Source organism: Elgaria multicarinata, chromosome 9 (assembly GCF_023053635.1).
Source record: "Elgaria multicarinata webbii isolate HBS135686 ecotype San Diego chromosome 9, rElgMul1.1.pri, whole genome shotgun sequence".
NCBI lineage: Eukaryota > Metazoa > Chordata > Lepidosauria > Squamata > Anguidae > Elgaria > Elgaria multicarinata.
In genome coordinates, this window is record NC_086179.1 from 65972642 (window position 1) to 65998017 (window position 25376).

The window sequence follows — 25376 nt, forward strand, 5'->3', positions numbered from 1 at the left end:
TTTTAAAGATAAAGAGCTGAAAGTTGGCACCATGATAGCTTTTAGGTAGAGCTTTAGCCATACCAAATTTTAAATAAATCTGGGGACAGTAGCAAACCCTGTTAACAACAACAACAGCTTGCAATGAGTGAAGATACAGTCAGAAAATATATTTGAGGGAAAGGGAGAATGTAACACACAGAGTATAGCAAAAGCTTCAAAGTACAGCAAAACCTACAAAAGTAGGAGTGAGTGAAGTTAATTTCAGATACATTGAATCTCTCACTTGTTCTTTATTTCAGTGATTTTAACATTAAGATGTTATGTAGAACAGATTTGTCTTAAATGTGTGCTGTAAAATCAGACATGTGACCAAGGCTATGTTCGGGTCGGCATGCCCCCTTGGTACGGGACATGCCCCTTTGGGGGCGACCATGTTGTCCTCCTTTTTGGTTTCCAAAATATGGTCACCCTAATGTCTATCTCTTTCATACATTCCTAATACTAAAATATTTCCTCTGTTCCATCTCCCCATCCCACACCATGTGTATATATACAATGAAGCAGACCATAGTCCATGAAAGCTTATGCCAGAACAAATTTGTTAGTCTTTAAGATGCTTAAGACACTCTGTTGTTTTTACTAAAATAATTGAAATTTTGATGTAACAGATTTTCAGTGAACTGCAAAACAATGTTTTTAGCATTGCAGTTTCACTTCAAAGAACATTCACAATAAATTCCATGAAATTCCTGCTGTCCTGCAGGACAAACAACATACTTTCCAGGAACATGTCTGTAATACAACCTTTCTGGTAAGATAATATTTGTATTCCTCAGAGTTAGCATGTCTTTTTAAAATCATTATGTATTAGGCTGAGCCAATAGTGGCCTGGTTCAGACAACACACTAAACCATGCCGTTTAACCACAAAATGGTTAATTGTTAGTGTGTTATCTGAACCAGGCCAGTGAACTGTTCAAATTGGGCAGCGATTTCTGGGGTGAAACAGGATTACTTCTCTTCCTTTCCTTTCCTTTCCTTTCACCACCATTGTTGTGTCCTTAATTATTTTTAAGATAAGGACCAGGAGTCAGGCTTGGAGCTTCGACTATACTTCTTTTTTTGGAAGCTTCTTGGACCAAACTGAACAAACACTAAAAAGGGGCTTACCTGGAAACTGCTGGCTGGAAGCCCCGAATAATCAAAACAGGAGCAACTCAATCAAAACAGGCGCAGCCAATCAATCAATCACCATAACAAATACATTACAACCACTGCTGGTTTTGTGGCAGTGGTTCTATCAGACTGGTGATAGAACAATGCTGGAACGATGCTGCATCTTCACATAGACTTTACAAATACTTTAAGGGAAACTGTAGTTCAAACATGTCCATTAAAAATACAATTCTGAACAATGGTATGTGTTGTTCTGTGGCAACAGAGGAAATTGCACATAGTGATTACGGTAAGTTTCGGCGCCCATCACAAAAACAGTGGAAAAGCCCTCTCCCCCTTCACTCTTATTTTACACCCTTTGAAGTTGGAGATCTTTCCTGGCTCAGCCCTAATAAGTAAATAAAATTATCTGAACTTTCCTTTGCTCTGGAAAGGGTGAACAGTAAGAGGATTCAACACACCCCTAGTATGTATTTTAACATGGTGTTGGGTACTCCAGCTTGAACTTGGTGCCTCTGATTCTGAGCCATAGTTCATTGAGGTATGGTGGTCTGTGAATAATATGGTGTGAACATCAGCCCCTGCAATTGACAGGCAACAAGAATTTTTTGGCTTGGTCAATGCTGGTATAAATAGTAGGAGCCTGCTGTTTGGCTTTTGCCTGGTCACAGAAAAGTACCAGCTTCTCCATCTCAGTACTTCAGATGCCTTGAAATGGAAAGCATACCCTCCTGGTCTAGATTCATGCATGGCTGTCTGTCCTGGGCCACAACATAGCCCTGAAAGCAGTCTAGTTTTGTGTTTGAAAACAATGAAAAAGTACTATCTTAGCATTCCTAGTAAATAACAATCAATGTAAAATATCATCTGTGAAGTTTGGATATGATCACTTCCAAGCAAAAACATACTTTTCATTCTATTGCTCATTTTTCTGAGATGTTCACACCCACCTAAACCACAAATTCCAAAACAGTTTCTATTGACAACCAATACTGACTTCTTCTTTTAGATGAAGTGAGCAGCAATATAAATACAGCACCACTGAAGTAAAAGCAACAAAATAACGCCATAACCAGCGAGTCTTTTCCATGTTATACATCATCTCCATCATCTGAACTAAAGCTGCTTCTTCGGCTGCTCCCTTTGGACACAGCAGGAGACACAGAAGATAAAAGTGGATCTGACCCAAATGGTGAGATTGTATCATCCAGTAATATTTCGTCCAATCTTTGTTCCTTCAAAGCTGCACTAAAAGACAAATCGGTAAAGTGGGAGAGTGGATCAGAAAAAGCTGCAGATGTGTCACTGAGGTCAGAATGCGGCTCCTGGACCACTGCAAGATGTTGAGAATAGTCTACTGAATTCTCTTCTGGATATGCTGGTTGTTTCATGACATGGGACACTAAGTCTACAGTGCCAATTGAAGACATGATTGGCAGGCCATGGGCTCGTGCTTGTATTTCTAATTCCTGTGGTTTGAGACAAAAATATTTAGAAAATCACTCTAAAAGATAAGATTTCCCCCTGTAACTTATTTGATCCAATGATTCAGGAAGGTTGAGAATTTCACTCCATTGAAGGCTTGTTTTTTAACAGACTTACTAAATCCACACCTTTTTCAACCAAACATGGACCCAAACATAATTTCAAGTCAGAAATCCATACATTTCTGCACTTGTGATGCGATCCGCAAAACTAAACAAAAATGTATTCATTAATATGTGCATATTTGAAAAATGTGCAAACAAAATGGCGTACATTATAAGGTGTGCACAAACGCATTTCATTCTATGGGTGCATGCATACAAAAAAAAACACATTTGAAAAATGTGCATAAAAGTGTTAATTTCTGTGTGGTAAAACAAACAAACAAAATACACTTACAGAATAAGGATGGAAATGACTTCACTACAAAACAATGTGGATCTCAATAAACTCAAGCTTGAAAGACCTGCCCATCCCAAACTATGATAAATTGAAAACTAAAGCTAATATAATTTTGAAATTTATTTTGATAGTATACTTAAAATTGATACTATTCACACATTTTTTAAATTATATTTTAAAGCAACACACTGGCTGTATTCAGATATAACATAAGCTATGGTTTATTATTATTATTATTATTATTATTATTATTATTATTAATTTATTTATATAGCACCATCAATGTACATGGTGCTGTACAGAGTAAAACAGTAAATAGCGAGACCCTGCCGCATAGGCTTATATTCTAATAAAACCATGATAAAACAATAAGGAGGGGAAGAGAAAGCAAACAGGCACAGGGTAGGGTAAACAGGCACTGGGTAGGGTAAAACTAACAGTATAAAGTCAGAACAAAATCATTAGGTGAATGAGCATGAGCAAGTCTTGGGTTCATGTTCTTTCCCTGCTTCTCTCTCCTTATCTGGAACAGTTGCAAGGAAAAGATTGGAAGCTTTTCCTTCTCTTTTTAATTAAAATAGTTCAGTGTTACATACAAACCTACATAAACTGTGGTTAGTCTTAACTATGGCTTACTAAAACAAGCCAGCTTCAGACTTTTGTTGATGAAGCTAGGTCTGTTCAGATAGTACTCTAAGACATGGTTAGGCTGCTAAGCCTTTTGCAATAAATAGCGAGCGTGTTTAAACCATGGTTATGTAGCCATCATGGTTAGGAATGGCTCACATGGCATACTAAGTCCTGGTTGATATGACACACTAAGTCATAATATTTAGCTCAAAATGCTTAACCACCATGGTTTAGCATGTCATCTGAACATGGCTGCTGTCTTGTTTCAATAAACCATAGTTAACTGAATGTAAAAAGAGTCATGCTGGATCATACCATGGGTCCATCTAGTCCAACATTCTGTTCACATAGTGGCAAACTAGCTGCCCAAGGGGAACACACAAGCAGGGCATGAGTGCAACAGCACCCTCCCATCCATGTTCCCCAGTAACTGGTGTACTGCCTCTAATACTGGAGGTATGGCTACCAGGGCTACTAGCCATTTATAGCCTTATTGTCCATGAATTTGTCCAATCCCAAATTGGTGGCTACCACTCAATGTTGTGGAAATGAATTCCATAGTTCAACTATGCACTCCAGTTTACAGTTTGGACATAATGCTAAATTGTGATTAATTGAAAATAGAAGCAAACACTTCTGATTTTCTCTTTCCAGCTGCAGCAGAGGACAGAAGGAGAAGTGCACAACTCCAAGGCTTATTTACATAATGATAAACTACCATTTATCATTATGTTTGAATGCAGCCACTATTATGGACATTTTTCAAAGTCTAAAGCAAGCTATTAGAGTCTGGAACATTTAGTATTCAAATTTGTTTTTGTATGGAGAAACATGGGCACATACAATAAATATCTGTTTACATTGTTGTATGATTTAACAAAGTTAAGCACTCTCAAATCCTATTATTTCAGTGAAAGATTTACAGTGCAATCCTATATGCAGTTACCCCATGAGTATGTCCTATTGAACTCAATGGTGGGGCTTACTTCTGAATAGACATGTATAAGCTTGTACTGCTAAGCACCTAATTACTGTCCAGTCCTATACACAGATACACAGAAGCAAGTCCACTCCAAAGGGCTTAACTTTGGCTAGATTGCGCCTTGCATTAAGTACTTAAAAGTGATGAGAAAATCCTGCTAGCATTTCTACCTGCTAATTACCTACCAAAATTCAGGAATGCTATCTAGAAGCAGACCAGATACCTTACCCAATTAAGTATGTTGTAAATCATGTGCTCTCTGCTATAGAAAGTCACAGAAAGATGATGTGTGGCTTTATTTAATGTGGCACAATGTACCCCAAGGTAAGACAATGTCACGGACATTTTTCAAAGAGTAAAAGTGGTATATTGGACTCTTGAATTTTCAAATACTATTTTCAACAAACCAATGAATGTTTTTGTTTGTTTGTTTTCTCCCACTGTGGATTGAATATAAGAACATGCGCATGAATGCAGCATGTCATTGTATTGTTTTCTTTCTAACATGCATTGTGATAGACGGTGTTGCTGGCAACAGCCTGCCCTGCAAAATTAGAGGCCCAAGATTGTAATACCTATGAATTTTGTAATGTTGTCCTTTTACTACATAAAGTATTCACGATGAGGGCAAAGATGTTGGTAGATACAATTTAGAGAAGGAGTGGGGGACGGGGGGAAGAAAAAGAAAAAACAGCTTGGCCCCAAATAGGTACATTCCTATACAAACCTGAATTCGAAGCAAAAGTCTCCTGTTAGCCTGTTCTAATTTCTTCTGTCTATGATCTAATTCTCTGGCTCTTTGTTGTTCTTTTTGTAACCACTTGATATACTCCACTGATGCTTTTAAAATAGTTCCTTTGTTCCAGCGCATATCACTGCGGAAAGTAGAGATAACCTTTTCACAATTGTGCATGTCAGCAAAATTCATAAGAACGTACAAAATCTTTTACATTAATATGAAATAATGATTTACATGACCATTATTCACTCTTAGATATTATTGCTTCTGAATGGAAATTTTAATAGAATAGTTAAGAAGCCCTTATATAGTAAAATTAATCCCAGAATGAAAATAAGTGTCAAAAGAAAGTAATAAAGTGACTTTTTTTGTGGGAGAGCTAAATGCAATATCATGATTCTACCATTACAGTTTTTATATTTTTAGTGAAAATTGCTTTTATTATTAACTCTAAGATTAAAATCTATGTGCAGTATTTCTGCATTAATGAACTAGGAAACATACATTACTGAGAATTTAAGCCGAAATTTTTGAAGATCATTTCAAATGAGGATGCTTTTTGCTTATTTGGGCAGAATTTCTCACCTAAATTTGATTGTCATAGACGATGATATACAGAAAACGTCCGATGTCATTTTACAAAACTAGTGTGACAGTGCAAATAAAAACAAACTTCTCTATATGCTGTGTAGAAGCCAATTGCTCTGTATGCATTGTACATTCATAGTGAAGCAGTTCCTAAGAGCTTTGTCAATGGGATGTACCAAAAGTTGCACCACATCAGAGTTACAAAACTGCAGCAAACGAAGTTTTGTCACGGAGAGATGCACTGTTTCAAAGACCAGCCCTACCATTAGGCAGAGGGGTGCAACCATCTCTAGCAGCAAATGCTATGGAACAGCAGCAAGGTGTAGGAAAGCAGAGTTGTATATGCCATGCAGCCTGCCTCCATGTTTCTACTCAGCTTGCCTGCTGCTCTCAGGTGCAGTGGAGGATGCCCTCCCTTCACCACACTGAAATAAGATTCAACTACTAGTCCAGTTGGTTTTTGAATAAGGAATGTGGGAACGGACCATCTTGTACTTTGCTCCAGACAGCAAAAATTTTGGTCCAGCCCTGGATGTATATTCAAAGTGATGGCTTAAAGAAAGGTAGCAGCTAAATAAAGTTGAATGAACACCAGAAAAACATCAAAAGACAATGGAAAGTATCAAGGAGGAGTATCATGGAATCACCTTCGCTCCATCCCTTCACAAGGGGCCACAGGAAGTTGGTATACATAGCTCTATCTTCCTGTGACAATGTGACATCTGAATCAGGTGAGGCTGTGCAAGTCCTGGATCAGTGCCTAGACTGAATGGGCTGGATGAAGGCCAATAAACTGAAGCTGATTCCTGGCAAGACCGAAGTCCTCCAGGTGTATGGTTCCTGAGTTTGCACTTGCCTGTTCTAGATGGGGTTGCACTCCGTTCGAAAGATCAAACTACTCCGTTTGTAGTTTGGGGCGCTCCCAGATCCCTCACTGTCACTGGAGGCACAAGAGGCCATGGTGGCTCTGACTGCCTTTTACCAGCTTTGTTTGGTTGGCCAGCTATGGCCTCTCCTGGACAAGGATAATTGGACTCATTGGTACAAGCACTAGTAACCTTAAGGCTGGTTTACTGCAATGCACTCTATCTGGGGCTGCCCTTAAAGCCTCTCCAGAAGCTGCAGCTAGTGCAGAATGCTGCATCTCAGCTGTTGTCGGGCGCTGCCCTTTTCAGCATGCAAGTCCTTTGCTGAGGGAACTACACAGGCTGTCTATTCACCACCAGGACAGGTTTAAGGTTTTGGTACATTTATTTATTACATTTCTGTACCGCCCCATAGCCAAAGTTCTCTGGGTGGTTCACAAAAATTAAGACCTGAAGGTAGAGCATAAACAAAATAAAATATAAAAGATTAAAACTACAGTATAAAAGTACAACCAAAATAAAACTAGTGTATAAAGCCCTAAACAACTTGGGACCAAGACACCTGAAAGTGCACTTTGTTCCTTATCAACTTGGCCGGTCACTGAAGTAGTTAGAGGGCATGCTCCTGGTGGTTCCATGTTGACCTATGGCCCAACTGGAGTCCACCCAGAGAAGAGCCTTCAGTGTGGTGGCCTTCTACAGTACTCCCTGCCTCCGGAGGTCAGGCAGGCACCAACATTGTGCTGTTTTTGATGCCTCCTGAAAACATCTTTATTTCAAGAAGTCTTCCTTGATTAACCAGCCATGGTTTTAAATTAGTACTTGGTTTTAAAAACAAACTTAGTATGCTGCTTTATTCTTTTATTGTTCACCTCTCAGGAATCTGTCTAGATGTGGAGCGGTATATAAATGTTGTAAACAAATAATTAAACAAAATGCCACCCTATACACGTTCACAACAATGTATCCCAGGATTAAGATGCCAATACAATTAGTAGAAGAAAGAGAGGCGAGCTCTGGTGCTGTGTGTAAACGTTCATTGTTTATAGAGCTTTTTTATATCGTTACAAAAATAAAACATGCATTGTTTATTTACACACAGCACCAGAGCTCGCCTCTCTTTCTTCTGCCTCCTTACTGGTGCCAATTCCCTTCCTTTCAATACAATTGGGACTGAATAAACTATAAACTTGTCATGCTGGTTGCTGAGGTCATCCATATCTCCAAGTGGGTTTAATCAAGAGGTCTGAAGATTTGAATCTGAGGCAAAATTAGCTCAGTTAGCTCCTGTCCATGATCAACAACCTGGTTCAGCAGAATTTTGATATCCCCCTCCCCCAACAGCCCACCTTAGAATCATAGAATAGTAGAGTTGGAAGGGGCCTATAAGGCTATCGAGTCCAACCCCCTGCTCAATCCACCTTAAAGCAGTTCAAGAGCTCCAAACTGGGCCCATACTTATATCTGGATTGCAACCAAGAGAAACCCAGTATATTTTATATGAAACATGGAATTACTTTCCAGGCTATGTAAAACAATCAGACAAAAGCTTCTTCAGGATTTAGAGATGATTCTTTTATTATATGAAGAAACAGCAATTCCTGAGGCAATATCAGGTATATCGTTAACAATACACCGATTCACTCGTCTTAGACTGATACAGTCAAAAAAGTTGAGTTGGGTTCGAGTGCTGTGGGGGAAGGGATTCCTTAGAAGGGCCTATGATTGTATTTAGTTTCTCACTGCTGAGTTCATTCAAAATGGCTTGTTATGCCAAGCTTGTACTTATGTTAGTATCACACAGCTTTATATTGTTATAGAAATCCATAATTTAATCAAATATTTCTTAGCTCATGGAGGTGGAAAAAGGGGGTATAAGTGTCAACAGATATTTCATCCAAAGTATCATGCAGGGTTGTACAGATGAGTAAATGAAAGGCATAATGTTTGTGTATGCAGCGGCATCACAACCATAATGCTGCATACCATTTAGGCTCAGCTGAGTGGCATTATAAATCCACAGATGAAAGCAGAGGCAGTAAATAATAAACTGAGCAGATAACGCTAATGCTGCTTTAGGCTTTCAAATCACACATATTTACAGCAATGCTTTGTCAAACCCCTTGTAGGAGACAGAAACATATTGTTCGTTCCTTCAGTTCCAGCTGTCAGTCTCAATCCTTAAGATCTACACAGTTGTGAAAGAGCACAGGATGAGATTTTCTCTCTCTCTCTCTCTCTCTCTCTCTCTCTCTCTCTCTCTCTCTCTCTCACAAACACACACACACACACAGAGAGAGAGAGAGAGAGAGAGCTTCTGTGGCATCCTTTGCAAAGTGATGGGGGCACAACTTGTAAGTCACAATTCCATTTTTAAAAAGTGTATAATTTCAGATCTGATTCAAAGCATTGTACTGAAATGGTTGGCTAACGCTTGCTGAAATTACTGTAAAATGGTTCACAGATAAGCTATTCCCAATCATAGGGACATAGGAAGCTGCCTTATACTGAGTCAGATCATTGGTCCATCTAGCCCAGTATTGTCGACACTGACTGGCAGAGGCTCTCCATGGTTTCAAGCAGTATTTTTCCAGCTCTACCTGAAAATACCGGGGATTGAACCTGGGACCTTCCGCATACAAAATGTGTGTTCTAGGCCCATCACTTTTGCAGAGGCACTCCAAAAAGACATGGGAACTGATATGAAGTCAGAGCCGATACTTTCGCTTTCGGTTTTGCCGTGTGCACAGCCCTAACGTGCACTTCAACCGAGCAGCCCTTGCCTGGTCAGGCCATGCCGCTGACCCCAGCCTCACACCTCTTACTCCCTTTCAGCTTCCCCTTCTCGAGTTTCGCCTTCTTTTGTGCGGCCGCGTGCAGCTCTTTCGGAGCCGATACTTTCGGTTTCGGTTTTGCCATGCGGACGGGCCTACCGGCCTATTCATCTTAGCGGCCCTTGCCTGGCCAGGCCTTGCCACTGCTCCTTGAATCGGCCCTCAGGGAACCTGCACCGCTGACCCCGGCCTCGCATCGCCAGGCCGGGGCCCCGGCCGTGCAACGCGAGCGGCCCAAGCCGGCTCCTCACCATTCTTTTTGTTCTGCCTGGCTTGAGCGGCCGCGCTCTGCCCTTTCGGAGCCGATACTTTCGGTTCCACTTTTGCCCACTTTTGCAGCGCTGACTGGCCTCGCCTGCGGCTCCGCTGACACTGCCCCTGCTTGGCCAGGCTTAGCCGCTGCCCCTGCCTAATTTTACTGCCCAGGCGCAGTCGCTTCCAGGGGTTAGTGTGGCCGCCATTCTCACCTGCTTTTCTCAGGCGGGCGTGTGAGTGGACCCCTGTTTGTTCAGCCTCTCCCCCACCTACATCGACGGGGCGCTCCCCCGAGCAGCGCCATGAGTGGAGGCCCCTCCCTTTTGTAGTGCCAGGGTCGCTTAATTCAAGGGCATTTGGGAACTGTGTTGGTGCCGTGTGGGTGGACTCGCTTGGCAGTGAACCTCACCCGCGCTTCGGACAGGACCCTCCCATGAGCAGGTGTTGTAGCGGCATGTTGGGGGCTGTAGGAGCCACGTGCTCAGGGAGGCGTTCTCAAAGCTAGCCACTTGAGCCACGGAGGCCTGCTGCCTCCTCCGCGTGGGCTTGTTTGTCGCTGGGATCACCCGTTGGGTGTCTTCTCGTGGTAGACGAGGCCTGCTCTCACTTTGGTCGCGAGGAGCAGTGGGTGCTGAGCTAGTGGAAGAGCTCGCTGGCTGCTTGCAGGCCGCGTGCCCTCCTGGCCAGTGCCACACGTTTGTTCCTGGCTTGCGGTGTGTGTGTGTGCATGCGTACGTGCCCTCTCCAAGCTCCAGCGGTTGCCTTTGCCTTGCATTGAGCTTCGGCGGTGTAGAAATATTCAGCAAACTATACGGGCTGAGGCTTGCGCCCGGATTATAACCTACTGGTATAAGTACGATGCCCCCCCCAAAAGGGATTAGGTGGCGCCAAGGGAAAAGGAAAAGCCCCCCGTACGCAGCCTAAAAGAGTTAGGCATCGCAACGATTCCCCCAATGAGGAATTAGATCCTCAGGTTGCCGCCTTACTAGCGAAAGTGCAAGCATTAGAAAGGAGCAGGGGGGTGGATCCTACACCTGCAGTGAACCCTCAGCCACGGAATACAAGGACCCGCCAAACACGTAATCAAACCCAGGCTGATTTACTTCAATCCCTCGCTGCTAGGATTGAAGCCATCGAGCCTCAGGCTGCCCAGCCTATGGAGCAGCACTATACCTCTGAACAGGAGACCGTGATGAGCAACACTGAGCCTGACCTAACGCGCCAGCATACACAAGCACTGCCGGATGGCATTCAGCATAATGCCATCGTTCCTGCGCTACAAAACACAAGTATGCACCCTGCAATGCCTATGTCACAGTCTATGAACCCATGGGGTTGGTTCCCCTGGTTAGCCAACATGCCCTGGCCACAAATGCACATGCCCGCCCCACCTATTGCCCAGGACATGGGGCGAGCCATTATACCTGGTATTCCAGCCACCAGCTCTACTGCGGCCAGCAGCGGGGGCGCAGGGATTAATGTTGGTCAACCTGCACCTTCCAACACAAGGGAGGGCAGCACACAACACTCGCAAACTGACTTACCTGACGCTGGCCCATCCACAATTACCACTGCTTGCACTACGGTCTGGCAAGGCCCACAAGGCAGTGGGGTAATTACTGATAGCGACACCACCACAAACTTTTCGGATATCCGAGTTACTAGCGTGCTCAAAAACTGACCTCTCACATAACGCTTTACAATATAGTGACCTATCACTCTCCGACCAGGGGGTCACAATACGGCTGCGGAGGTCTAAGACTGACCAGGAGGGTAAAGGTGTTAAAATATCCTTTAACCGTGCCCCAGTTACTGACATCTGCCCGGTCAGTGCTTTACAAACTTTCATTAATTTGCGTGGCAACGGGGATGGCTACCTCTTCTGCCATAGCAACTTATTACCACTAACAAAGTACCAATTCTGGACCATTACCAAAATAGCATTGCAAGCGTTAGGCCTGAAGGGGGCATCCTATGGCACACTCTCGTTCAGAATCGGGGCAGCTTCCACGGCAGCTAGTCTACGGCTACCCCCGCGAACGATTCAAAACATAGGGCGGTGGAAATCGGTAGCGTTCCAGTCGTACGTCAGGAAAATGCCATTACCATAACAATATTTCAAGTGCCTAACTAGCATGTCTATTTTAGATCGTGGGGCACGATGGGCGCCTGTTCGCGTCGTCATATGCGGCCACAGCATGGTCTTCTGGGCTGGCAGAAGAGCAGCTACCTCTTCATTTGGATCCCATCTGCACTTCAGCCAGCGCGCCAACATTCAGTGGTTGGGTAGACGCAGAATGCGGTGGGAACACTTGCTCCCCACTTTATTTCAGGACACATCTGCGGCTGCGCCACCCCAGGTTCTCATCATCCATCTTGGAGGAAACGACCTGGGGTTACTCAAGGGCAAGGCACTAATATTGCAAGCTATTGCCGATTTCAGGATCATTCGGCAGCGTTGGCCCGGAGTAATTATAATTTGGTCCTGCATACTACCCAGGTTTGAATGGCGATCCGGCGATATTAAGCCAATGGAGAGGGCTCGGCGGCGGGTCAACGGCGAAATCTTCCGCGAACTAAGCAAACATAGGGACTTCAGCATCATGCATCCCACCATTACACTGACCCGGAGGGAGCTTTATCGACAGGATGGTGTGCACCTGTCTGATATTGGAAATGACTTATTTTTAAATGATCTGCAAAGGGGCCTACGTGTCGTTTTAGGTAGATGGGGGGGAGCGACTAAGCAAGTGGCTTGCCGCCCCCTGTGGCAGGTAGGGAAGGGCATCCAGAGAGAATATAATGGTGAGCTTTCAAGGCACTGTTACAGTGATAGGTGACTCCCGAGGGCTCTCAGTGTTGAGCCTTGTGGCCAGGCTGGGGGATAAGGACCACCTTTGAGGCCAACCTCTCTCACCCACCTTGAGCCTGGGAGGCATGGGGTTGGGGGTGACAAGGGAAGGTCTCCCTACCCACGGAGGGGATGGACAGCAGGGCGGCGATACTGAGCGCCACCCGCTGGTCCTGGAAAGCTCGCCCTGTCGCTTAGTAAGGCCTGACGCAGGCCTGGCTGGATGCCCGATGGGAACCTTTTGCAGATCTTGAATAAATGTGGCCCAGTTTAATTCCAGCACTTGTGTCGTCTCTTATTTCTTGCGTCCGTCCCACAATACAAACTTAGAAAATGAGACACAAAACACCAAATTTTCTAAGCAGTGCTAAAAATACGTCTTCATTTGCAACATTTTTTAAAAATCCTAGTTACTGCAGAAGCAGCTGTTTTTAATTTGAATAATAATCACACTACCAAACTGGGTCTTTGATTGGAATTACCCATTACATGCATATCAACCAGTGTGGTGTAGTGGCTAAAGTGTTGGACTGGGAGTCAAGAGATCCGGGTTCTAGTTTCCACTTGGCCATGGAAACCCACTGGGTGACTTTGGGCCAGTCACAGACTCTCAGCCCAACCTACCTCACAGGGTTGTTGTTGTGAGGATAACATGGAGAGGAGGAGGATTATGTATGCCGCCTTGGGTTCTTTGGAGGAAAAAAGGCGGGATATAAATGCAATAAATAAATAAATAAAATGCTCTCCCCAATTTCAGTTGTTGCTTAGCAACCTCCTACATGCTTTCCCAAATTGCCCCCTGCTCTTCAAACAAGTGTCATGCCAAACAGACTGACAATGACCCAGAGGGGGGCAGTGTTGGCTGCCCAGATCACCTGACTTTTGGCATCAACCCCACTACTAAGGCCCTACAGATCTGTAAACCTTTGGCTCTTTAATTTCAAACAATGTGAGTATAGTTTATGGTAGAGATGTGCCATTTAAAGATTATAGCTCAGCCTTAGGAGTACTTCACACATTACACAGCAAGAAGTGCAGCCCATCCTGACTGCCTAGTGAGTGTACCTTTATGATACATGTTTTCAAACATCTTTAGTTATTATTTATTTCTGGTATTTCTACAACATCTGTCAGAGCAAAGCTCTCCCAGAGCAGCTTAATAAGAAAGTAACAAGTATTCATTTGTTGAAGTCACGTTACATTTTGAGGTGTCCATTTACAACATACTTGGCATTAGGGATGTGCTCCGCTTCTAATCGGACTGGAGAAGCAGTAGCGGAGCGGGGGGCTTCGTCTGCCCTTAAGGCGGAGGCGAAGAGGATTGGGGGGCCGGCGGAGCGTGGCGAAGAGGATCGAGGTGAAGGCAGATCCTTCGCCTCGATCCGGAGCTCCGCTGGAAAGGTAAGTGGGGTTTACCGGGCTCTGCTGCCGTCGCCGCATGGGCGGCGATAGCGGCAGGGCCCGGTAAACCCCCCCCCCCGCCCTCCTCTCCCTTACCTGCCTCCGTCCGCGGTCCGTCAGCGTCTCCAATTGAGCCCGTGGTTCCAGCAGGAAGTCTGGGCCGCACTTGCGGCCCAGACTTCCTGGTGGAACCGCGGGCTCAATTGAAGACAGCGACGGACCGCGGACGGAGGCAGGTAAGGCCCCCTCCCCCTTGGTCCCTTACGGGCTCTGCCGCCGTCACTGCATGGGCAGCGATGGCGGCAGGGCCCGGTAACCCCCCCTATGGGGGGGGACCGGAGCTCCGATCCGGAGCTCCGAGCGGAGCGGAGTGGGCACAGGCGGAGTGGGGGCGGGGCGGAGCGGGCTGATCCGAAAATGGCAGATCTTAAAGTGAAGCGGAGTGGGGGGTCCGTGCACACCCCTACTTGGCATACATCTGAAAAATATCCTGGGTGAAGCATCCCATAGTATTGTTATTTGTGTTACAGCACGTGAGCCTGTTGTTTAAAATGGTGTTGTCATTTTTTAAGATGGTTCATTCTGTTTTCATTTTTACTAACCTTGATTTCTGTGGGTTTAGTTCTACAGTTTTAAGTTTGGATTCAAAATTATGGGAAGCATTGCTGTCAGATGTTAGGAAATAAGTATGTGAAATGATTCCATATGCTGGCATAGCACCAGATTCCCCATTTGCAATGAGACATGCATCTGCTGTCTATTTTAATTCTAACTATGTGAAAAGTATACCACTTGGGGGAGAAAAATAGATTTAAAAATTGCACTCTTACTATGGCTTTCCCCACATCTTTTTCCTAATGAGTAGATATTGGATTTGGCTTGGGGCTTGTAGCTCAGTTGAGATTATTCTCCAAACCATGGCTTGGGTCATCTTGAATGAGCCACAATCTTGCTCCCACCCCTTTCCCTGGTGTCTCTCACTCTTTCCCTCTCCATTGGTTGGGCCGGGCCTTTTGCCACCTCAAGTGAGCTGCCACCTGCGCATGGCGATGGCAGCTTCCAGCTCCTGGCTCCCTCCTCCCCCAGCAAGTAGCTCGGTCTTCTCTGCTATCACACCATGGCAGGATTCCTGGCTTGTGGCTCCCTGCTCTCGCAGGGCGGTGGTTCTTCCTCCATTCATCAGACGGCTGGGAGACTCTGCCAAAGGTCTCACTATAGGTGCTGGCTGGGATTGGGAAGAGGAGCTGCCACCACTGGGCAGCCACAAGCTGTTGGCCAGCTTGCCAAGCAAGCAGGCAGCTAGGAAGGGATGCAGTAGTAGCAGCAGCGGTGGTGGGAGGGAGAGAGTAGCCCATGCAGCCTGCTGTGCCTGCTTCCTGCTGAGACATTAGGGTTTGGCTGGGCACACCTGGCACACCCCCTTTGCACGCTTCTGGCCAGAGTGGAGTTTGTCTAGGTGCAAACTAATCAGTTGGGAAGTAGCCAGCCCAGGCTCTCTACAGCTGTGGCAATTAGGGATGTCAGAGGAATCTGTCCAAGTGGTGAAGTTCATCAACTTTTTAGCAGCTTGGCACCCCAGACTTACGTGTGAGCTGACTTTACTCAATCTGTATCAATTTCAATGGATTGTGTGTGTTGTTTTTTTAAAAAATCACCATTTGAACAAATTGCAGCCATCATATGCTTAATGTGCTCATATTACGACAATTTGCACAAATTATGGCTGAAATTTGTATAGATTATGCAAATTGCAACCACAATTTGTGTAAATGGTGATTACACATCCCAAAAAGAGCCAGAATTCCCCAAGAAGGCCATCCCTAGTGGGAATGCCAGAGAGGAAGTAAGAGGAGGAGTAATTAAAAATATGAGATCCCAGGGTGAGATGTCAGGCTAGGAAAGAAGAGCAATGTCAACTCGTGAGGCATTCCAAAAGGCTGGAAGTGCAGGAAAGGTCCCACTGGGGTTATTATTATTATTATTATTATTATTATTATTATTATTATTTATTTATTTATTTATTTATTTATTTATATAGCACCATCAATGTACATGGTGCTGTACAGAGTAAAACAGTAAATAGCAAGACCCTGCTGCATAGGCTTACATTCTAATAAAATCATAATAAAACAATAAGGAGGGGAAAAGAATGCAAACAGGCACAGGGTAGGGTAAACAGGCACTGGGTAGGGTAAAACTAACAGTATAAAGTCAGAACAAAATCAAGTTGGAGTGGGCTTAACCAGCCACTCCGTTTCACGAAGAGATGGCTGGCACCAGTTTTGTTGCAACTATCTAACATAGTGAATTGACCAAAGGGGGTTGCTAGCAGCCTAAGTTGTCCTGTATTATTTATTTATTTATTTATTATATTTATATACCGTCCCATAGCCGAAGCTCTCTGGGCGGTTTACAACAGTTAAAAATGGTAACCATTAAAAAGTATACAAAATTTAAAAAACATCAGAAACATAAAAACAACAGTATAAAAACAACAGTATCCATGCAAAGGTAGAGACATGGTACTTCACTGCTGTTTGCGGATTCAAATTGTACCCAGAGGCACTACTGATCTGACTGTAGTTTGCAAAATAAAAGCAATTATTTTGCACGTTGACTTCTCTGATTAATCACACGAGACCCGAAAATGGGCACTTGACACTGAGCAACAGTCCACCTGTCCTGACTTTGGCTCATCACCTCATCCCATTTAGCTTTCCCATTGTTCCCCACTACACCTCTTCATGCTGTCACTGTGTTGCAGCTGAATATGGAAGTTCACCAATATGCTGCTTCACACTGAAGCTGCTCAAGAGAATTGCTTTACACTGTGGCAGAACAGCATAGGTTGTGACGTTGCACTGGAACTGCAAAAAAACCAACTTTTCTATCTGCCAACCATTTGTTGTTGTTGTTCTTGTTGTTATTGTTTGCTGTTATAGCAATGCCAAAGATCTGGCCTGAAGAAAGATTTTCACTAGTACCTATTGATTATGAGTAGCACATGCTCCATATATAAAAGGATGTCATGTAAAACATCAGGCCTACATCTGGCCTACAGGGTTTCGCAAATAGGGTTCCTCCAAATCCTTTGGTGGTTTCCTCAGCTATTGTGAAGGTTTTCCCCATTCTGAAAGACCAAAATGCTTCTCCTAAGGCTTAGTTAATGACAGTAAAAGATTGATTGATTGATTGATTGATTGATTGCATTGCATTTATATCCCACCATTTTTCCTCCAAGGAACCCAAGGTGGAATACATAATCCTCTTCCTCTCCATTTTATTCTCACAACAACAAACCTGTGAGGTACGTTGGGCTGAGAGTCTGTGTGTGGCCCAAAGTCACCCAGTCAGCTTCCATGGCTGAGTGGGGACTAGAACCCAGATCTCCCGACTCCTAGTCTGACACCTTAGCCACTACACCACACTGGATTTAAGCTAAAGGATGCTGCTATTCTTGGCCCCACCCACTTAGCCTCTGGTCCCGCCCATCACTGGAATGTGGTCCCCGAGAGGTTCTCCTAAATGGAATTTGGCTCTTGGGCAGAAAGTGGGTTGACACCCCTGCATTAAAAAATGGTTTTAATAGAAAACGTATAATAACTGGGGATGGGGACCATTTATCATGAAAGCTCCTCATTACATGAAGTTACTTGTTCTTATAAACTGACTGGCCAGGCTCATACTGGATCACCTAAGGTTACACCATACATCTCTCTGCCCAAGGACATCCTGCCCCAAACAGCATTATTACAGCATGCTCAACACCCCTCAGCTACAATGTTTAGAATATTATACCATGTGGACTAGTAGCTTATGGGTAGATTACCAGTAGAATGGGGATCTGGATTCACCAAATATCAAACCCACAAACCCACAGACATTAGGCTCTAGGCCAGAAATAGGGGTGGGGAACCTCAGGCCCAGGGACCAAATCCCCCGCTCCTGGGATCTCACTCTGGCCCTCCAGGGTTCCCCCAGGTGGCCATGCTCCCTTCCTGTGGCCTTACCCCTTTGCCAACCAGAAGACATTTAGTGGTTTCACAGCTTTTGTGCACTTTCCCCCAATCTAAAAGGTTAAAATGCCTCCCCTAAAGCTAATCTACGGGCAGTGACAGCTTTAACCTACAATATATTGGAATGTTTTGCATTTTTGCTCTTTTGTCTTTGGCCACACCCCCTTTGCCTTTGGCTCCACCCCCTAGACCCTACCCACAACTGGAATGTGGCCTCTGAGAGCTTCCCCAACATTTAATTCGGCCTTCAGGCTCAAAGCGTTTCCCCACACCTGCTCTGGACGACTACCAGGAGAAAAATGATATGACACCCAAACCGTCCAGGTTAACCCTGACATCTCACAAATCCATTTTATCCTTTGCCCCTTTCTTTGTATTTGAGCTGTAGAAACAATGACAGAAATGACAGCTGAACTCACGGATCATTAGACTTTGGGATAAGCGTGCCAAGCTCCTTGATCCGGTAATTAATGTTGTACCGTCTTCTTCTTTCAACTATGAAAACAAGAGATTGTAATAATAGTAGGATATAATTTATTAGTAGACAGTGAAATGGTTATGTTCTGGCAAAACCCTATCCCTGTTTCAAAACATCATAATGGCCCTGCTTGGTAACAGCTGAAAATATTTAATTCCTGATAACAACAAAATGGCTATTTGAACTGTACAGGACAGGGCAGGTCCAATCAAGCAGGTTTTTTTAGACTTTTTCCCCCCAGGTAGAAATAGATTGATCCTCCAGAAGGTATTTTTTTAATGAAGAGACTGCTAACTCTTGGACTAAAATTGTGGCATCTAACAAAGCCATTAGCTATTTAAAAATCTACATACAGTATATCAAATGGGACAGTGCAAAGATTTTACTTTTCCACTCCAGCATTGTGATTGTGTAAATTCACATAATAATTCTCATGAGTTAACAGTATAAACTAAAATCATGGATCAGTTACTATGGAGTGTTTATTTATTTTTTACTACATCAGGCAAATAATTCTGGGAGGCAACAACGAGGCAATGAAAAAACTATTATCCGTTTGCTATCATTTGGACTAAAACATTTTAAGTTCCACATTATAAACCTTGGCTTTTATTATAAATGTCTATTTAGTGTGGATTGTTACCAGATCTATTAAAAAGCAGCTGAAAATCAACTAAATCAAATTATTTCACAGTGTGAGTCATGCACATACTGTTGTTGCTTTAATTTAGGAATCAATATATTACAATATTTATTATTATTATTATTATTATTATTATTATTATTATTATTTTTGCTTGTGCTGTAAAATCTCCACGTTTAATAACTGTTTGTCCTGGCTGAATCTAACCATTACAATGCCCTCTTCATGATTAGAAAGATAGACTTCAACTGAAAGTACACACTATTGTCACAAATATGGCTATTTAGAATTAAGTTCCATCAAGTTTACTATAGTGTACTCTAAATTATCTGAGCCATAGAAACAACTTGCTTGCCATATGTAGCTGTGCTTGTGTTAATAGGCTTATGCCACTTGGTGCAGGTATGAATTGGGCCTTAGTCCCATTAAGATCAGTGAGAGACGTTGTGTAACTAATAGCTGAGCTTCAGTTCATGATTTGTCCCAATATGTTGGCTTTAACTGAGGTGGGATGCACCTGGCCCCCCATGGCCTACTCACCCCAGAAGGAAGATAGGAGATATACATTTAAACAAAGGTCATAACTTTGAGGCTATGGCTGGGAACAAGAATGTAACCCCCATTCATCTGGATACCTAAGCTAATAGTGCAGGCCTTACTCAATTTCTTAAGAGCCAGAGGATGCTGACCACATATACCCAACCTCTACATTTGAGCAGTTTTCACCTGGCTCTAATTAATAATTATGAGAGGAAATTAAATATTCTGTATAAAATATTCCTTAGGCTGTTTCTTCACCTGCCTTTTTTCCAGGGATCGTACCAGGATCGTCCCTGTGCATGCAAATGACACACAGGGGATCCCGGGAACAGGCAGGGACGATCCCTCCGTTTTCCTGGGATAATCCTTTGGTAGAAAGGTCCTTATTCAGTATTCTGTTCCTTCTCCTCATAACCCACTCCTTAAAGGAGCATGTTTAAGGCTGCCCAACTCCATAGATCTGCAAGCAAGACAGGCCAAGTGGACACCACCTCCTGGCAACCCATGCCACTGAAGTCTATGAAAGCTGTATGTTCATCCCTCTAGGACAGTGGTTCTCAACCTCTTTTGCTCCATTCCCCCCTTTCACCATTGTTCAGAATATAATTCCCCCCTTTCCAAGATCTAACTCAAAAGGTGCATTCCAAATAATATGCATATAATATTGAAAATCTTTTTTTTCCTATATTAGTCCCATTTAAAGGGGCAACACAAAGCATGGACCCTTTTACATTCTCAGCTCCTATGCTTTGCGTTGCCCCTTTAAATGGGAAGCTGAAACTTCTAGGATTGCGAGGGAAAGAGAGGGGGGGGAAAAGCAAAGGTCTGGCTTTTGCAGACGACATGACACTTTTCTGGGACGTTTTTAATAACATGTGTAGGAAGACATAATCTACAGGACAGCATACTTTGCTCCTAAATAAACAGAGTTGTTTCAAACTACCAACAGTTTGACCCAAAAAAGTTGCTCTTGGATCTCAAGAGTTCTTTCCCCAGCCCTGCTACCAATGACATTTTCAACTGGAAATGTTAGGAATTGAATCTTGACCAACTAAATCCTCATTGATGGGACTTGACTTGACCAACTGAAGTCCCACTAATGTCAATACATCTATGCTAAGCATGATTAAGGGTACTTCCAGATGAGGCATTTATTATGCGATTGTCCTGCCTCATTCATAGGTGTTTATGGTAGGGGAAAGATGTTGTCTTCCACGTGTACCCCTTAAATGTTTTCATGCCACTTCTTTCTATCCCTGCTCTTAGCACATCAAATGCATTAAGGAGGGAAAGACGAAATAGCTGCAATGCTTTTTGATTGTTAGTGCTAGGAACCCTCAATTGGGAAATACCCTTTTTCTGCATCCAACTCATTATATATCATGTAAGGAAATATTCTGGGTGTGTTGCGGGATTGGGGTTGGTCTCCCATCATGCATGTGGATTCCTCTGGTGGCCTCCTCCACAAAAAAAGGTCGATCCAACTAATGTTCAACAGTAATAGACAGCTAATTTTTTGTGATACCTATAAAACAAACAACTGATGTTAAGAAAGTGTTTAAATGTACTCACTGAGATTATGGTTATCCTTTTTTTGCCTCTCCTTTGCCATTGCTCGTGTATCTGTTTCTGACAGAAAGCAAGAATTATGTACGCAGTCTTTGGGTCATAACTCCAGAAATTGCTCAGTGTTACAATGGGCCCTTTTAATTACACAACTTTTCAAGCAAGCCTTTAAGCGACTTTACGCACTCCCAGTATTGTTAAAGATGATTTTGCCACTTCCTGCTTTCCCTCTGTGCTGTTTATGGCATATGCAGGCCGTTTTAAAAAAATGTCATGCATTTTTAATTTTTAAAAACTGAAAAAAGAAGAATGCAGCATTTAGCAATTTTCTAATTTGATGTACTTTACATTGGAGAGGGGATTTTTTTTTTACAACAATCTAAAGTGAATTTGAGTTCCCCTTCCCATCATGCAAGAGATAATCAGATTTCTACTATGCTCATATCGGGAGAGGTGGGGAGAAAAACCCCTCTTTGTTCCCTTTGCCTTGCACTGATAAACTGTACATGATTGTTAGCATTCTTTGGATTAATTGAATGTAACTTTTAAAGTTGTTAATCCATTAATACGGATTTCCCGTGAATAGATGTATTGTGAACTTTGAGAGAGTCATTTGTGGCAACCTGGAACAAATTTAATGGGTGATAATTTATTTATATCATTGGTCAGAAGCCAAAATGTGTTCAAATCTGGTATGTTTCCTATAGTAATTAGGTTTATTAGCAGCACGATGTCCAGAAAGCTTGTGTGTTATTAGTTGCCCAGATAGACACTACTATCACATCACCCACCACATCACTCATTGTAGAGGACATTCTGTCCTAAGTAAGTAGGGCAAGACGTTTTAAATAAAACTTTGCAAAGTCAGCGAGGAAATTTTAAATTCAGGGCAGCTCTGAAAAACAAAATGAGGTTTAAATGTTTACTTATTTTCCCCTGCTTTACTCCTTGAAAGCAAGATGTATTTCAAAGGGCTCCCAGCATGGTCTGAAAGCGCCACTTTAGACATAGGGGCTGTTCACACAATATGCTAACCCACACTCAGTGGCTGAGAGCAGGCTGTTATTGAACTGTAGGTTGTTTGTTGAACTGTGGGTTAGTGTGTTGCCTGAATTGAGGGCATTTTCTGCAGGGTGGCTTGTTAAGCATGAACAACCCAACAACAAACCATGAGTTCTCAAGGTGGCTTACTTGAGAAAAATAAGCCACACTGCATGGTTAACAACCCAAGCTGTGGAAAATATTCTGGGTTCAGACAACAGTTCAACAAACAACCCACGATTCAACAACAACCCACACTCAACCACTGAACCCAGTCACAGTGTTAGGCACAATAGAATCTTATCTTCTTGGTTTTCATATTCTAAATAGCAGCTATACAAGAGGGTATGATCCAGATCAGGATTTCATCATTTGCTATCACTGTAGTTCCAAGAGCCATGCCTTACTTTCAATTTAGTAAACAAAAACCAAACAAGCAAGGGCTAAGCACCTGATGACTTCAATGGGGCATAAAAGAGGAGTCACCTAGACTAAATCCACTCAAAATAGGAGTGATGTGAGCAATGGCTCTCATCATTCCAGCGTAAATGCAGTCCTCTCCCTGACAACTGGCTATGATTGTCAATTCCTTTTTTTTTTTGCTTGGAAATCCTTTTACCATTCCTTATAATACTATTATTACCATTCTCTCATAGGCCATAGCTAGACCTAAGGTTTATCCCTGGATCGTCCGGGGGTCAAACCTGTTCATCTAGGTGACACACAGGGGATCCAGTGCTCAGGCAGGGGCGAACCCTGGATGATCCCAGGATAAACCTTAGGTCTAGCTGTGGCCATAATACCAGAAGCCAGGGTTATCCCATGAAGCTGATTGGTGGGAGATTCAGGATAGATTAAAGAAAGTACTTTTTCACGCACTGCATAGTTAAACTATGGAATTTGCTACCACAAGAGTTCGCTACCAACTTTAAAGGGGGTTGGATAAATTTCTTGAGGAGAAGGCTACCATATCCTGATGTCTATGTGCTACATCTAGTATCAGAGGCTGTATACCTGTGTACAGCGGTTGCTGAGGAACATGGGGAGGAGGACGCTGTTGCATTCATGCCCTGCTTATGGGTTTCCTGTGGGCAGATGGTTAGCCATTGTGTGAATAGAATGCTGGACTAGACTGATACTTGGTCTGTTCCAGCAGGGGTCTTCTTATGTTCTAATTCTAACATCTTTCTGCCTTCCTCAGTCTAAAGAAGGGATTCAAGGCAAGGGACTGAAAGAGTAGCCCTTGTAAATCAGAAACATGTGAAATAGGGATGACGGGGAAGCAATGCAAAGCAGTGGCAAAATCAGCCAAAGCACCCAATTGGTGAGCCATGAATAAAGTCAGATCCTAGAGGAGCATGGCAGGATACATTGTCCAGTCATATTAATGTTTTAACCAAGTGTGGGGAATGTCTGGCCTTCCAGCTGTTGCTGAACTCCAATTTCCAACATCCCACACCAAATCTCAAAGCAAATCATATAAGTCAAAACGTGGATGCCCCATAATGTGTAGGATATTCGAGCTGAATAATTTATGTATTCTGCAAACACTGCATTTATAGATTATTAGACCAAGAGTTGAGAAAGACGGACATTCTAAAGCCTGGTGGAAGTGGTTTATAGGAGTGCTAAGCCAAAAGCTGGTGAATTGTGTGTTATATTTTTCGTAATTGGCACCACAGCTTCTCCCACGTGCTGCTGGGTGGTGGACAACATTTCCCCCCGAAATCCCTCTCTGTGCAAACGGAGGGGGGTGGAATCCTTTTGCACACAGGGGGAATGCTAAGGGAAATAGTATCCACCATCCAACAGTGGTGGACACCATTTCCTTTTTCAGCAGCCCCTTACTGGAGGATCACTGCCACCAATACACCCCAAAATGAAGTAAAGAAAAATAAAAGGGGTAAGATTTCTTGAGATTTTAGAGGGGTGGTGCCTCCCAAACCCTCTCCAATTTGGGCTACATTTCTGAAAAATCAAACTTTTGGTCCAAACACGCATTTACGGTTGCTGATTTTCACAAGAAAGAATACGGGTTCAAACCACTTTCACCACACTTCATGCCTGTCTGCCTGCCTTCACCCTCTGTACATCACAAATGCTTCAGTTGTACTGTTCCCCCAAAGCAGATACTATTATTTTCAGAATTATAATGCCATGCCAATATCTTTTGAGTTATATTACCTGAGATTTCCCTTTTAACAGGCAAAGTAGATGGGCAGGAATTATTGGTAAGTCCCATATTAGCAGACGGCATTCCTTGGTCACTGTTGTATATATCCAGAATGCTACTTGAAAGCTTTGGGAGGATTGGGAGAGGGGTGGAGAGAGAGAGAAAAAGACAGAAAAAGTTATGGGCGAACAAATCAGAATAAATTCATGATTTGTAAGGTGAAAGCATATGTAGACACTTAAGAACAAAATTCCTTTTGAGATGCGTATTCATGTCTTAATCGCAGCGGGAGCTGCAAATATGCATCAAAAGACAGACTTTGCCCTTATCTTGTATAAAATAAAATTAAATGTTAAGGGTCAAAGACTGCCATTGTTCCATATGCAGTAACTTGAGTGAGTCTGATGTGGGTTTTATATGCAGAATGGCGCCTGGTTATGGCCCCCAATGTCTGATTTTGAATTAATGCCGTAGTGTATTTTCCAATAACAGAATTACTGCAACTACACTTCAAATATGAGTTAAGTTGAAAGGGAAAATAACCTTGCTGATCTTACCTGAGACCCAAGTGAATTCTTAACTATCTCCCTGAACAAAAAATGCATTTCTCAAATTGTTTATGCTTCATACAGCATATAAAGGAAGAGATGAAGCAATGCAAAACATCTTGAAATGGGACTGGACACAGCACTAGAGACCCAGTTGTGGGCAATTTCTTCACAAGGGCAC

General features: G+C 43.2%; 1 protein-coding gene across 1 annotated transcript in view; it reads right to left on the reverse strand.

Annotated features, from left to right (window-relative positions):
* Window positions 1–2161: 2161 nt before the first annotated feature.
* TFEC (transcription factor EC) overlaps window positions 2162–25376 on the reverse strand; it is a 39954-nt gene continuing 16739 nt past the window's right edge. The window contains exons 4-8 of the mRNA XM_063134834.1: window positions 24659–24773; window positions 21440–21496; window positions 18626–18701; window positions 5384–5531; window positions 2162–2626 (exon numbers count right to left, since the gene is read on the reverse strand). Coding sequence (XP_062990904.1) covers window positions 2249–2626; window positions 5384–5531; window positions 18626–18701; window positions 21440–21496; window positions 24659–24773 — 774 coding nt within the window. The 3' untranslated portion in view covers window positions 2162–2248. The remainder of the gene's footprint in view (window positions 2627–5383; window positions 5532–18625; window positions 18702–21439; window positions 21497–24658; window positions 24774–25376) is intronic.